General features: G+C 42.8%; 1 protein-coding gene across 1 annotated transcript in view; it reads right to left on the bottom strand.

Moving 5' to 3' along the window:
* Positions 1-15,759, bottom strand: part of HECW1 (HECT, C2 and WW domain containing E3 ubiquitin protein ligase 1) — a gene marked incomplete at its 5' end in the record, with an annotated part of 125,589 nt that extends 109,830 nt beyond the window's left edge. Inside the window, one exon of the mRNA XM_010078769.1 lies at positions 15,652-15,759. Within this exon, the coding sequence (XP_010077071.1) occupies positions 15,652-15,759 (108 nt within the window). The remainder of the gene's footprint in view (positions 1-15,651) is intronic.
* Positions 15,760-16,440: the final 681 nt, after the last annotated feature.

The following is a 16,440-nucleotide window of genomic DNA, read 5'->3' as shown; positions in this document are numbered from 1 at the left end:
AATGGACGAACACAGACAGCAACATTCGTGCAGACTACACTTGAAGGGCAGATATCTGCAGACACTGATGTGCTGGGTTGTTGAGAAGCCTTATAGAATCACAGAATGGTTTGGGTTGGAAGGGACCTTAAAAATCCTCAAGTTCCAAACCCCCTGCCATGGGCAGGGACACCTCCCACTAGCCCAGGTTGCTCAAAGCCTCATCCAGCCTGGCCTTAAACCCCTCCAGGGATGGGACATCCACAGCTAACCTGGGCCACTGCCTCACCATCCTCACAGGAAAAAATTTCTTCCTAATATCCGACCTAAATCTACCCTCTTTCAGCTTAAAGCCATTACCACGCGTCCTGTCACTACACTCCCTGATAAAGAGTGCCTCCCCATCTCTCCTGTAGCCCCCTTTAAGTACCGGAAGGCCACTATAAGGTCTCTCTGGAGCCTTCTCTTCTCCAGGCTGAACAACCCCAACTCTCTCATCCTGTCCTCATAGGGGAGGTGCTCCAGCCCTCTGACCATCTTCATGGCCTTCCTCTGAACTCACTCCAACAGGTCCATGTCCTTTCTGTGCTGAGGACTCCAGAGCTGGACGCAGTAGTACAGGTGGGGTCTCACGAGAGCAGAGCAGAGGGGGAGGATCACTTCCCTCGACCTGCTGGTCACGCTTCTTTTGATGCAGCCCAGGATACAGTTGACTTTCTGGGCTGCGAGTGCATGTTGCTGGGTCATGTTCAGCTTTTCATTGACCAACACCCCCAAGTCTTTCTCCTCAGGGCTGCTCTCAAGGCATTCTCCACCCAGCCTCTATTTGTCCTTGGGATTGTCCCAACCTATGTGCAGGATCTTGCATTTGGCTTTGTTGAACTTCATGAGGTTGGCTAGAAAGTAGTCTAGAACCATCACTTTGGGCTAGGACCTGCCCTGGAACCAAGAAGCAGTCCTGAACTTGTTGATGTGAGCTAAAACCAGCAAGTGACCTGAATCAGAACTGACAAGCTGTGACAAGAAGTGATCTAGAACCCTAAAGCGAGCTAGAACATTATCTAGAGCCCTAAAGGGATCTAGAACCCGATCTAGATCAAAGAATTGATCTAGAACCAACAAACTATATAGAATCATAAAGCTGCCTAGAACCATCACTTTGGGTAGGAGCTGCCCTGGAACCAAGAAGTGGTCCTGAAACTTGTTGATATGAGCTAAACCATTACTCCTCTCTGGAACCAGCAAGGTACCTGTGTAGAAGGATGGCTACAAGAAAGGGGACATGATCTGATTGTTGTGAGCAATCCAGGCTATGAGGCAGGCTCTGAGGCTGGTGAAAGCCTCAGAGCCATCGTGAGCTGTCCTTGAACAGTAACTAAAGAGGAATGCAGTGATAGCATAAACAAAGGTAACGGAACAGGGTCCAGCTGTTAGTTACGCCCTGCTACGCGTGCCCAGCACCCTTGCCCCAATCAGAAATAAATTGTAGACACGTGGACAACTGCTTGTAACCAATCACATACCTGTTGCTTGTGCATGCTCGGTTCTGCTTTCTATATAATGACAAGATAAACACATATTAAAGGAGAACGATCATACTCACATTGAGATTGTGTCATTACTCCGGTTCCGTATCCCACTCCAACATACCTGAAACTTGAATCAGAACTTACAAGCTCTGACAAGAAGTGATCTAGAACCAAAAAGCAAGCTAGAATGTAGTCTAGTACAGTAAAGTGATCTAGACCCCTAAAGTGAGCTGGAACGTAGTCTAGAACCCTAAAGCGAGATAGAACACAAGTCTAGAACCTGATCTAGAACCATGAAGTTATCTAGATCATAGTCTAGAACCATAAAGTTATCTAAAGCATGGTCTAGAACCACCTCCCTGCCAAAAACCCAACTCCAGAATTCATACTTACACCAACTGCACTGACTGCAAAGGACTCGCTGCCTGTCAAAGGCCCTGAGAAGGGAAGGCCTTGGGCTGTCTCGAAAATCTTGGCTGTACAAAGGCAATGTGATAATCCTCTTCCTTGCTGATAAGAAGTGAGCTCGAACACACCAAAGGCTTTACTCCCCTCACTAATGAAGGACAAACTTTTGCTTAACAAGGTCACCCCCGCAGCTCCAAGGCGTCAACAAAAAAGTTCAGCCAAAGTTAATCCAATACAGGGTCTGCAACATCACCGACCTAACTGGTTGAAAGGGTTAACATTACCCTTCCCTCTCTTGTTAAGGAGACATCCCTCTCCTAGGCTCATTAAGGCCAATTGCTTTCCAGGCTCATTGGAGAAAGTCAGGCAGAGACCTGAGAACTTTTATCTATGAAAGGTGAATAAACAAAGAGAAGGCGGGCTTGTGCCCACCACCTGAGGACTCCCGAGAGGCCGACAGACTCATCCCAGGATCCAAAGGGTGGTGAAAAAAACCTTTCTGACTCTCTGAAAACTTCTCTCTCTTTTTTCTCCTTTCCCTTTCTTTTTTCTCTTTGAGCATCTCTTGATTTCTCTCTCTGGCACATACGGGAACATCGGAGAAGTTTTAGGCCAGCTCCTTTTGGGGCTTGTTCCACAGGTTTCCTTATTGTGACAAGTGATTGCTACCCTGTGACTGCTTTTAATCACAGCACACCTTTTAAACTAGAAATAATGTGCATATGCAAACAAGGCAAGGCCAGATTGTACCTTTCAAAGCAAATACTACCAAATGGATGTTGTAAAGGGATGGGGATAGCTACAGAATTTTTCTACAAGGAATATATATAGGCCTGTCCAAAGATTATCAAAACAAGCAAATATTTCTCAGAGATTCTTCCAAGGGTAATTTCTGCACCTCCAAGCATCTGACCCCCTTCACTAGTAAGTGTGAACACAGATTGGGATTCCACCAGTTTAGGAATTAACCAAATTCCCTGTGCTCTTGCCCTACTGGATACTTTGAGGAAAAACGCAGAAATGATAAGTGTTTCTTAATTGTTTTTCTAAAACGTGTTGAAAGTAAACTGGATTCTTATGGACCTGAAATAATGGAGGATCTCCCCTCCATGGACTAGCATCACCCAGTAGAGGGCTCTAAGTTCCAGTGTGGTCATGCTCACACAGATGCGCAGGCTTTTACTTCATGTCCAACTATGGAAGGATGATATAATTTCTAGACTGTACTAAATCCTGAACTGTTAGGGAAAAAAAAAAAAAAAAGACCAAGATTCTTCTGACTCCCACTTAACTAAACATTGAAAAACACTGCTCAACTGGTGAAACAGCCCAGAAAGTTAATGTAATGCACTGGGTGCTAATATACAGCTACTGTGGGCTGATGGGGGGTTTTCCTGATCTTTTTATTTGTTCCTGTAAAAGCAACTGTAAGAAAATGGACCTCTTCAAAGTTCAAGGCCTGAAAAAACATTAGTGTGACCAACTTCTCCACTAGCAAATCAAAAATATATGCAAAAACCTTCTAGCTTTCAGTCACCAACTGCTCTTCTCTCTTACACCTACTTCGGGTATTTTCACTGAAACATCCTGAGTTATGCCACAAACATTCGAAATGACCTACAAATCCACAAGTTATAAATGTGTGCAAGTTCACCTCGGAGTCACCTCTGCAGTCATGTCTGCTGATTTTATATAGGTTATCCGAGGGAAAGGGTTATTTCAGGACAGTAGTGGATCATGCATTGTGAAATTACAATAACGTTCTTCTCTCCCTACATCTTCCAACCACCCCCCCCTTCTTCCCAGGACTAAGGTGAGCAGACAAGGTAAAAAAAGGATGACATTTCAAGAAAGGTAAGGTCTTCTTCTCCTTTATACTGCCTGCAGGAAAATCCTGGGTTACTGAAAATCCAATCATTACTGAAGTCAATAGCATCTATCATCTCCAGCAGAGATGAACCTTCATTGTAGGATGGTGCACAGAGTGGTTCAGTGCAGGCTTCAGGTCTGGCTTTGGCAAGTTTTACAACCTCTTTCCTTTTCTTTCTCCGCGCGTGTTGCTGTTTGTCTGGCTGCTGCTCTGAGGTAAAGAAATCCTCACAGTGCTTGAAACAGCCAGGTTAGGGAATGCTAGTTGTTGAAATTTGCTGAAAGATGTCAAGTGAGAGACTGGACATGCAATTGTCCACCTCAGCTGAAGTTCATACCTGGGCTTCTATTCAGATACAAGGGATATGGATGTGCAGATGTAAGAAGGGGAGCTGTACCTATTTCCCTGCTTTCTTCCCACTATGTCAGCTTTCCAGCTGACCACAGGGAATACAGCGTACTTTAGTTTAGGAATATGTGATTCCAAGAAAACTTGTGTTTCATTTGTGGGTGGTTCAAAGACTTTATAATCTGTACATCTACCCAAGAATTCATCAGTGTTCTCAACTGTGCATCAAAGCTTTGTACAACCATACTCTGCTCTTGCACAGCAAATTCACCACTGACATATTCAGTTCATTTCTCATCTGTGTGTCCTAAACTTTTCCCTCATATCTGTGAACCTGCAGGCTACAGCTCTGACTGCAACACAGAACACCGGGTGGTTTGGCCAGTGCATTAAGAGTCCCCAGACAGTGACCCCAGAAAAGTCTCCATGCTCTTTTCCGAAAAAAAAAAAACAAAACCCAAAACACAAACTCTGATTTTACTCTGATTTTACTCAACTCTTATAAGTTATTTGCATTATACTCCAAAGCAGCTATGCAAAGCATCATGCGTTATAGCAAAATAAGCAATTTAAAATGTCCAGGCAAAGAAACTCAACGGAAAAGACAAGCAAATTGTATCTAGCCCGTATTTGTGCAATAATTCACCTAGGCTTTGAGAGAAAGACCCACTAAATACGCAGGAAGATCGCTATTACTTCAGTGGACCTGGCTGTCAAGAGCTTCTAATCCCTATCTTCATTAATCCTGGAACATGAGAGAAGACAATTAAATTGAACAATAGTAAATCTCAAATTGAGGAAAGCAAGGATTTTTTTCTTGCAAGGCAAAATTTGTTACTGCAAGGACAGAGAAATGCCAAGAATTTAACAAGACTAAAAAAAGGTGATAGATGCGATCAGGACTATCTGGAATTTCTATAACATACAGCAACAAAAAAAATCAAATAGGATGTCAATCCATGATCTAAGCAACTGCTTCCTAGGTGTGCCGACCTTACTGATTTATTGCACAGGATTTATTTTTTGGTGCAGATTTGACTTGCAACTTTATGTGGTGGCTTGTGGTATACATCCAAGTGTACAACTGATGCATCCAAAATCACTTCCCTGCTGCAATTACTTCCAGTTATCAAGCACCCCAGTAGCAACATGGACACAAGTTTTTCCAACGGCTAGCTCCCTACACCTATCCAGTGTACCTGAGAAAGGGCAACTGGGGAAAACGTCATGCCCAGTAAAGTCACAACATGGACAAGCAGTCCTGGAAACATAACGGAGCACAGAAAAGCAAACTCTGGTCCATTCCCTTTATGCCTCATCAGGAAGTATTGCAGACATCCCCAATTTGACCTACAGGATTTCATGCCCATGCACTGCAGGATTCTTGTAGCTTCCATGGTCCTGAGTGTTGGACTAGTTGGATACTGGAAAGGATTCAGCCTGGCAGCATTCCTGTTCCTTTTTTCCCCCCAGTTGAAAACTGTATTTTTAAAATCAAGATTATGCCAAGTATAAGTGGTGGTCTCACTAAGTGATAGTCAAATACACACAAAAAATGGCCAGAACACAATGTGCTGGGTTTTTAATCCATTATGGCAGGCCTCCAGAGCATCCAGTGAGACTTTGGGTCCTTGCATACAAAATTGTCAATAACAAATCAAACTGACTGATAAATGCAGGGGGAAAGGGCAGAAATAATCTATTTTGTAAAGCAACATCAAAGCAAATCTTTTTGCAACTTCTGAATTGATACGTACTGCAAAGGTGTGTCATTGTAGCCTGAACTACCTCTAGTAAATTAGCTGGTGTTCACCCACAATTGGATTCATGCCCTATCGCAGCAGGTAACTCCTAGAAGGAAGGAAGCAGGAGGTGCTTCATTCAGAAGCCTATCACCTTCACCTCTGCAGCTCACTCCACTGGTCCTTCCATCCTTCCTCCAACAAAACTTGAAATATCTGCCCTCAGTCCCACCACATAATTTGAGGAACTGCACAGTTTCCCATGGATCTGACCAGCCGCAGAAGGGAGTATGTAAGAATGTAAAAGGCCAAACCATAGACCATTATACTAGTGCAGTGTGCTCAACAGTCACTCATCTCTCCATAATTTACTAAACTACAGAAGGGAGGAATATGATGTGCAGACTATTAGTATGGCTATTACGTGAACATAACAAGGGACATTCAGAAAGCAAGTGGCTGGGAAATACCAGACACATATTGAAACCATTAACAAATAAATGGCTTGTGTAATGATCTTCTTGCTGTTCCCGAAATAAAATCATTCCAGTTCTCATCTGTCATGCTTTTTATTTCTTCCCTTCAACTCTGTGCTGCACTGCAACTCTGCTAATTAAACCCCTCAAAATCTACATTTAGAAGTTCATACAGGATCAGATGTCCAGTAAGGTTAAATTTGATTCAAGTGTTTTCTTTGAAAACACGTGTGCACAGAAACTAGGGCATCAAGGAGAAGCCCAAAATTGGTGCAACTGATCTGCAAAGCAAAGAGGAGGCTGTGGCCTGTGATACCTAGGGATAGAGCTCAGCAGCTCCACAATTAGCACTGCTTAATTAGAGTCCATGAGAGGGCAAGATGTTTACACCATTTTAATAGGACATGTGCAAATGGTGGCCTTAACCCTGCTTTTTGTTCTGTCCCTACTCCGCTTTTCTGACTGCAGAACTGCATATTTAGGCTAGCACAGTAGGAAAAAGACTGATGGATGAACACTTAAAGAATTACTTTGGTTAATAATATAGCAATTGCCAGCTTTTTCTTATGTCATCTTCTCCCTGTTTAAATCCATTGCGGCTATGCTTACAGCAGTGCATTATGTGTGAAGCAACCAGGCACCTACGCATGCCCGCACTGGTAGAAGAGGGCTATAGACGACAACGTCAGGAACTCTGCAACTTCCACTTCAGATCACTCACGTTCCACTCCCCAGTGCACCGAACAGGACACGCACCCCAGCCACCCCAGCTGGCACACAGCCCTTCTCTCCTTCAAGTGCCTGGTACTCTGACAGGGAGACATTTGATATATAGGACTAGTTCTTTCACGCTCTAGTATATTACCTGGATTCACCACAGGACGCACAGGGCATTGGCTTTCAGTGCATCAGCAATATGTGCAGAGCTGCTGCTTGTCACAGGGCTCTGCATCAATTGTTTCAAAGAGACATGGCCAGCGTGCTGGACATCCTCCTTGGTGACAAGTACTGCATTCAAGAGGAGTGCTGTGCTGAGCTGTGCTCACCCGCTGCCCTGCATCCATTCGTACCACATGGGTGGCTCTTTTCCCTTCTCTCCTAGATGTGCAGTCCTTGAAGATGCACATGAAACATACAGGTTATTTAGTGCAGAAAAAGCACTGAAGAGTATTTTGGGACCATTACTTGCATTAAAAGCCTTTTCCAATCTTTTCTGATTTGTGGCACCAAGCTTAATCTTAGGTGCTTGTATTTAAACTTTCATTATGCTGATCAAATACACTACACCCCTGTCTTTCATACAGACGGATCAGGAAATGATGAAGACTGCAAAATTAAGTAACATTTAAATATGCAAACAGCTGTGTGCCGGAAAGCAGAGACATTCCTCCTGGCTTGGAACATACCTATGTGTTGAGAGAATGTGTTCTATGGAAAAAGAACATACCTGTGTGTTGAGAGTTACGAGCTGCTGCTCAGGAAATCAATGCTGATGTTCCCAAAGAAAATTGTTTGTACCTCCCCTGCTCAATTTGTTCTTGGTAGATAATAAATTCTGAGCACTTACCTCTCGATAAGTGGTGTAAATCTATAAATGGGTGGTGATAGAAGTTTGAACCACATTGAGCTGAAGAAGTCAATATCAAGATAGGGAACAGAAGCAGATCATTTACCACTTCAGCTTTTGACCTATCTGAAATCTGTCATAATGAAAATGCTGCTTGAAGTGACTTTACCATTTTGAAAGATTCCAGTTTACGTTTCCAGTAAAGGCAGTGGGGTTTCAGCACTCTGCACCTTTACTGAATCAGGGCTGTAAAAGACAGTATTATTGAAGTGCACCCAAAAGAGCTCTTCACTGGAAGTAAGTTTTCTCAATATTTAAAGAAAATCTCTTCCTAACCATCCCAATTTAAAATGTGAGTAGAGGAAATAAAAGGAAGGAAAAGCTGATTATTTATGACACAGTGACTATAGTTATGCTGCATTCAGAGACCAATTACACCCTGGTTACGCTTTCCAACTCCACTAATTCATATAAATGGAGTGCTTGCTACATGACAGGGTAATCTCAGTGTAAATACAATAGTCTTTATGTGTCTGGATACTGATAAAGCACCCGCGTTACTGAGGTGGCAATAAGAAATACTTTGAACATGTAATTAACCTTCCAATTCTTTGAATCAGTGCTAATTAGGATATAGAAAATCATAACCAAAAATGTAATTTCACTGAACTCCAGGGCTCAACTGTGCAACTATTAGGAGGTTGCTCATGTGAGTAAGTATGCTTGAACGTAACTGAGTATCCCCGAATCAGGCTGTAAAACACTTCCATGGTTTCATAATGAAGCAAAAAGAAGGTGAAAAAAAAAGAAATTAATGACATTTTTCAGCTGTAGCAAATGTGCTGAGGGTTGTTCTAACATTAAAAATAATTCCCTTGTATTTTGTAGCTATGGGGGTCAAATTCTGCCAGGTAACCCTTCTCTCTGCAGGCATGTTAGCTGTAGCTACTGTATCCACCACACACTGCCCTGAAGACCAATCTTAGATCAAGGCTTTACATAATACTACAATATAAAGTGTCTAAAACAATAGAGTATTAATGAAAACTTTTCTGTATTACTCCTAATCCTTTCCTTGGTCTCTTTTTTAGCTACACCTCTCTAGAACATTTCAAACCAAGCGTACAATGAGTGCGCACAGGGCTTCATAACATGGAAGTCCAAATGTTTCCTATGCACACAGTAAAATCTTTGCCAATTCCCTGGTAACAGGTACTCCTACACTTTGTTCTACCTCTGATGAGCTTACTGTGAGCCATTACACCTTCTTAACTCCAGAGACCGTGATGTTCTTTTGTACACAAGTGACCAAACTGCTCCTTGCATGCTTACAGAAAAGCAATGAGATACAGAACTTTCTGTTAAAAATGCTGAAGCAACTCCCCAGTCAATGCAATAGTTTCTTTAAATTCAAAGACATATGTTCTTTGGATGTTAGCCTACAGCGGTGGCGACATATGAGCACACAGGGCAGGCAGGATTTTGGACAGCATTGCTGCTATTGTGAAAGAATATCAGGAGAAAACAAAAAAAGGGGCAGATATTTCTGACAGATCAGAAGCCTAAACAGATCACCTTCCTCCCACAGTTTAGGGATCAGCTACTTTTTTCAGAATTATTCACCTTGAATGGTTAATCAGTAGAATCCACTCTCTTTCAGCAATTGTTTCTTAGCATATATATTTCCTGTTAGATGCTGGTTTACATTGGAAAATCACTATACCCTGGCAGAAAGCACTTTGTATTTGACTGCCGGAGTCTACACTTCCTTCCAGCTGAGTGAGTATTTCCACTCATTTCCCCTGCTCATTTTGCCTCAACTTCTTCATTCCTGAATGACTCCATCTCCTTTGCAGGTAACCAAATAGGAGGAGACGGAGACGGAGATGGGTTGAATTCAGGCAGTACTATGATGCTGCTTCTTACCTTGCATTCAAAAGTAGCTGCAAGTTGGGGGAGCTCTGGCTACTTCACATCTCAGGATAATGAAAGGTGGTTCTCTTGCTCAGTCCTGACAAATACTCAGTTACCTAAGCACACCCGTAACTTCCAGAGATGTGCTGCTTCCCCCCCCAGAAATGCCGAGCCTTTGAAGGTACACCACTTACACCTGTTAAAGATGTACCTGGCTTGCATTCTTTGCCATGATTAATTGCAGCAGCCTGATGTTGTGTTTTCCATAAACCTTTTTTTTTAATCTCAATTGCTGAACAGTGCAGAAGCCACCAGAAGTTTCTGCTCCCTCATTATCCTCAGTTTCTTGAAGCATAATTATTCTTACACTCTCAAAATCAGACTGTTAAGATTGATTAGAGAGCAATGCCCCAGAAACACAGACAGCTTGAAACCTCACCTATCACAGAACAAGACATGAAGTAAAAAAGAACACACAAAGTTGAGATTTTTAAATCCAGCCTTTGGAAAGAATGAGAGATACAGCTGCTTGTACACGCACACTCTCATAAAGCCCCAGCTTGCAGCAACATACATGGAAATGAGGCAGAATGTTTCATTATCAAACTCTCCTCAGCAGCCCACGCTCTGACGTGACAGCGCGTAATGCAAATATTTATAGCAGGAAGTCCTCAGGAATGATCAGGCACCACCAAATGGCAGCAGCTTATCCTGCTGTGGGAAACCCATCTGAGGCAGTGCTTTCACACAAACACAACACAGAGGTCTCTTTCAATAATTAGCTCCAATTTACATAGCTTTCCTCACGATGCTAAGTGTATTTGACGAGTGCCATCATGATCTAGGAAACAGGAACTGTGGCACGAAAGCTCCAGAGGTTTGATCAGCTGTGCTTCTTTGCACCTCATACACAGCGAGTGAATGCTCCCAATTTAGTGAAGACATTTTTCCTGAGGCTAAAATGTTGATTCTCCACTTACTGTCTTTTGTGATGTATCCAATTTATCTTTTTAGGCTATAAAATCTTAGGGGAAAAGGTTTTTCTTTTTCACTCTGTATGCCGTTCTCACATCTGCTTTATTTTACTGCAAAAGAGCCATGTTCAGGTTAAGTCATTTTTACACTAGCAACATACCACTTTCCTACTGCTCAAATTAATTACTGTAACTTGTATTGCTTTTCTACAACAATGTCTGATGTAAAGATGAATTAGCGGTGACAACATTTTGAATAAATGAAGAGTAACAAATACAGGAATGTTCCAGATGTAAAAATGTTATTTTCTACTGAGAAAACTGTTTGCTCATCCATACCTTGTATGTATAAAGTACTGTGCATAAGCAACACTGCTTTCAGGATGCCACTAGTGCAGAAAAAAAGAAACCAGCCAGAATGTTCCTCTTCTCCAGAATTGCAGGTGCTCTGTTTTACTGCCATCGCCCCCAGGCCTATTCACTGCCCCAAATCACATTTACGCTCCTGCCATGTAGGAACTGGCCAAAGTGCACAGCCTTTGTTCCCAGATATTAAAGCTTGACGATTCATAGGCGATAAAATGTGACAGGACTTTTACCGACAAATGAACTGCAGGGCATCCTCATCAGCAGCCGAGGCAGCTCTAATAACTGGGTTACAGCATAAGGAGATAAACTCAAATGGAGCAGGACATTCATAATACAAGAGACGTGAGATGCTACTCAGCCTAAAGCACCACTGGTGCTATACAAAGACACCCAACTAACACAGCAACTTTTTTTTCCCCTTTGGAAGCGGGATTCCTTTTAACTGATAGTTTAAGACAGTCTCAGCAGCACAAGAATGAATGGCAACCGCTTACAGCCCCCAGCATGACTACTTCCAGTCTCTTTTCCCTTTTCAATTGCAGTGAACCGCAGTGAGACAGACTGCAAGGGGTTTTTTGTTGTTTTTTTTTAAATTGTGGTGTTAGAATACTACTGGGTATCGGTGTTTGCAGGTGTCGTTGACAGACAGGACATGCACCGAGCAGCCAATATGCCAGCTGCTGCCCCTGCCGCAGGAGGTGCCACACAGCCGGCGGCTCGGACAGAATCTGCTTGGGTGGCTCTGGCATCAGCTGCAGAGGAGCCTGTGCTAGCAGTGAAAAAACTGTCCCCAGAAGGTCACCTGTCCCCAAATGCTTCTTCCCAAAGGACACCTGCTCCTGATCTTTTTCCTAAGCTGTGCCAAATGAAAAGGTTTGCTTGTGTCAAGTACACAAAGCCTTGTTCCCTCTGTCCCCCTACTGACAGCTCAAGCTTCAGGGTGAATTTGTGACACCATCACTACAACAGCAAAACTCCCTTTGGTTCAAGGCAACCAGCTTTTCAAAAAAACTATAACCTCTATACCCACGGCAGGATCTCTTTTGAGATTTTCTCCCTGCAAATGTATTATTTCTAACACACTAAGGTCACACAGCCACTGCTAAAACTCCTACTGACTGCAAAAGGGGGGAAATTTCCAAGCACAGACCACAGGATTCCCTCTTCTAGCAGAAAGGATATGCAAGAACCTGCTCCAGGATCTAAAGAAGGTTCCTTCCGAGCAGAGCCCCTCTCTGTACCCAGGCCACACTGGTTGGAGGACCATGGCTTTCACTGGTACTGTGAGAAATGGCATGCCTGGGACCCTGGGGCAGTGCTCAGAATCACTGGAGCGATGAAAACAACTGAGGCAGTTGATGCATCCAATTGGATCATGAAGGGTCCTGTGTGTCAAGTCTCACTAGGATAAGAAGTCCCAGGGACCTCAGATGAGCTATAGGCATGGAGCCAGACTGTCACGGCCCTTAACTGATCACCCAGAGGAACAGTGGAAAATAAAACAATCTATCGCTTCCCTGATCAGCCATGCTGAGATTATGATTCAAGACAGGAAAAAGAGACGGGGCTGCCCACCCAGTACACTTCACTGTGGAGCCGCTGCGAAGGATGGGGAGGGACCCAGCGACACGGACAAGGAGAGCCATGCATTTACTATGGACGAGCATAGCAAAGTATGAACCAGAACAGCTGCTACTTCTTTTAGACAAGAATTTTCTGATCATTTTTCCAAGCCATTATTTAGAAAAAATGTATTTTAAAAATAGATATAGCTGTTTATTTTGGGATATCTATAATACTTTCTCCTTCTCTCCCTCCACTGGAAAAAAAAAACAAAACCAAAACGAAAACCAAACAAACCACAAACTCCAGAACAAGATTGGAATTCACCATTAGTGAAATTATAGTCAAAAGATGAGTGCCTATGTGTGTTTGTAGTTCTAAGGATAATGCCTGCATTTTGCATGGCGCTACCCATGCCCCAGCAGCAGCCAGCACAATGGCACACAAGAACCCAGGAAAAGGCTAGGGCTGGGAAAATCCCTCATCATCCCCTTCCTCATCTGTGCAGTGAGGGTAACACCACTTTCCAATGGCACAGGATGCTGTGAAACATTCAACAACTTTAGTAATAAAGGTTGGATATGTACTGCAGAGGCAGATGAGAAAGCCATTTGATGGTTTCAGCTGGGACTGGAGTTTGGAGGATCATACTTAGCTGAAAGCCTTCACATAGGCAAAAACCAGCCCATGATTTTTCTCTAAAGTCTAAAGGAATTTTCAAATAGTTACCATTTTTTTATTTCTTGCACACATACAGGGGGGTTCATCCAGGTTCATACTGCATAACTTCTGTTGCTATTCCTTTGCTTTTGCTGTCTCTGCTGCTTAGTATTTGCCTTACAATGCACCCAATCTTTATGTCATCCAGCAAACAATGAAGAGACGACAACAGAGAAACCAGTGCTGCACGTACAACACTGCCGGCCTCTCTAGTCTGCAAAAGAAACTGTCAAAACCACACAGTCTATTCTGTAACCCAGAAAAGCAGGAAAAAATAGATGATGTGCAGAGAATGATATTTCCAAGGACACTGATTTGGCCCTCAAACTGAAAACTGTTATCTGATACCACTTGTTACCATATTTTATTTTTCAGCCATGTACAGTATACTTAGCTGAAGGTCATAATAGGTGTTTCTTTTTCTCATCCAATTTCTATGAAGACCATGAGTCCTGCACGAAGAGGACTTTCTTTTAAACATGAGTCCTGCTCAGCTGAAAGTGAATGACTGCTTAAGGCACTTCATTTCCCCATATATATATAGATATATATACAAAGGCCTCAACTGAAGAACTTGGAGAGATTACCTATCTGCATATTACAAAGGCACAGGTCCTCCTCCATTCTTCTATTAACTTAGAGCAATTCAAGATAGACTAACCCTTCCAGAGGGTTAAACCTGAAACCAACTGCTTAATTGCTTCAAACTCAGGACTAAGAAACGAATGTGAATCCAGGAAAAAAAAAAATAAATTAATTTCTCAGCCTACTGGTATTTATTGCCTTGGTTGGCTGGCTTATCTTTCAGAGAAGACTGGGACATAGACTGTCCCTCCAAATTGATGATAACCAGGAAATGAACAGCAAGTCCTGAGTCAAAAAGACACTGCTCACTACAGGCTTAAAAGAACTTTTCAGCACCCCACAAAAGGAAGATAGCCAAGGCCACATCATAATGTTCCTTTGAAGAGAGCTGAAGGAAACTCTTCAGGCTTCCAAACTGGTGAATGACTTCACCCTGAGTACGTGAGAAAGGCCTACCGAGACATGAATCCCTGTTATTCCTAAAAAACACATCATCAGCCCCTACACAGCATCCAGTTTGCAGTTATTGTGTGCATCAAAACAAGGCAAAGGAAGATGACCAAACGTCTCTATGCGCATTAAGGGTGAAAAAAACCAATCTGTCCTGGCCCTGGTACAACCAGACACCATCAACAGACAGCATGTGAGACTTTTCAGTGTTTGTAGAAGTATCAACTTGGGAATGTAAAACAAAAAATCTACAAACAAAACCACCAAAACTACTGAATTTTAAAAATTTAAGCTTCAGTGATGACCACTGAAACCTACATCCACCCACAGGTAAGACAGACCATTCCCGAACCCATCTTCCAGTTTAAACATCTGAGCTAGTCTTTTTCTAATGCTGGTTGGACTAAAACTCCTCAGCTCATGCAGATCTCTGCCAAGATGTGCCTGGCAGGCAATAAGACTCTATCAGTAAGGCCAGACAAACTCTGGAGGTCAGCAAGTCTCCCTGTAGGCTTTTAAAAAATATTTCACTCTTGGGTTGACCAAATTTTCCAAAACCATGCAAGATCTATAGGGTTTTTAGAGTCATTTGAGACACAGAGCTTGCTAAGCTCTAACAAATCAAAATTGCTGTCAATGAAGCCTCAATTTGTCAAAGAGGACCCTCAGTACTTTGACAGATCAGGACCTGAATGCCCACTTCTTACCACAGATGGGAGCTTGTCACAGCGTAGCTGTTCCTGGAGCTCAGAGACACTGCCGTGAAAATGCTCATGCCTTCATTTTAAAAAAAAGCACCTTAAAACAGGAAAATCTTATTCCTCTTCTGGACATTTATTGTATTCACAGCCAAAGAATTCCAAGTCTTGCAACACTCAGCAGAGAGAAGATAACTTCACAGAATGGGATACAGCTTGGACATGGGACTTGTCTCAGATCAGATAAGTTATTTGTGACAGATTGAAAGCTGAATCTACACTGCCACAAACGCACATCTTAACTGAAACACTATGCATTTTCTGTCCCACAGTGCACTGAAGAGCAAATATTATGTTCAGTTTTCATACAAAAGTATATAAAGCCAGCAGGGAAGGCAAGGCATCGCACAGTGACAGCAAAGAACAAACAAGTAAAAATAAAAGGCCAGCATCACTTACGGGAGCTGCATTGTTTTTCACTGTGACACTTGGAGTTGTGGCTCGTAGTGCCCCACTCACGCCATGGTAGTATTTGAAGCAGATCTTTGTTTCAGCTGAAAAAAAAAAATTAGTTTAGAAGAACTGCCAGGGAGAAGCTGCACTTGGTTGCAGCTCACAGGCCCAAGGCTGGCAAGCAATTAAATTGTGACTGCTTTGTCCCAGGTTGGTTGGCACAACAGGATACTTCCAGTCTTCCCCTTTGCCAGAGTGAAATTTCGAGTTCAGTTCCTGAGACTTAAAACAGTTTAAACTCCAACCCATTCTGAGCAGCAGTTAGAACAGACAGACCTTAAAGTACCTGATCAGCATCCTTTACTTACATTAGGAAGATGAAAAGCAGGGACAGAGAAACCCTCCCTGTTCAAACATATCAAACAGTAATGTGCAGAAAAAGTGAGAAGCTTCCTTAGGACAAGAAGATTGCATAGCCGCTCACTGAGAGGTTTCACTGAGTCAATTTGTTCTGGTCTTGGTCAGAGCAAGGATGCAGATCCACACAGATTATCTGCTCTGGCAGTTAGTACATTGAAGCATTTTTCAGAAACACGGTAATAACACAAGACCTCATCTTAGTGTATTTCCACTGACTTCCAAAGATTTGGATTAGGTGAGGAACACAAGCAAGACCATGATTTTGGACTCTCAGCACTGCTTTTTGCCACATGCACTGATATTCAGATCAAAAAGCATGAAAAACCTATTTTGGTAACTGTATCAAGACACAGAAGAAATGAAGTCAGCTTCTTG

The sequence above is a fragment of the Pterocles gutturalis genome, unplaced genomic scaffold (assembly GCF_000699245.1).
Source record: "Pterocles gutturalis isolate BGI_N339 unplaced genomic scaffold, ASM69924v1 scaffold6306, whole genome shotgun sequence".
Lineage (NCBI taxonomy): Eukaryota > Metazoa > Chordata > Aves > Pterocliformes > Pteroclidae > Pterocles > Pterocles gutturalis.
Note: the sequence above shows the minus strand (reverse complement) of the source record. Positions and strands in the feature narration are given on the sequence as shown.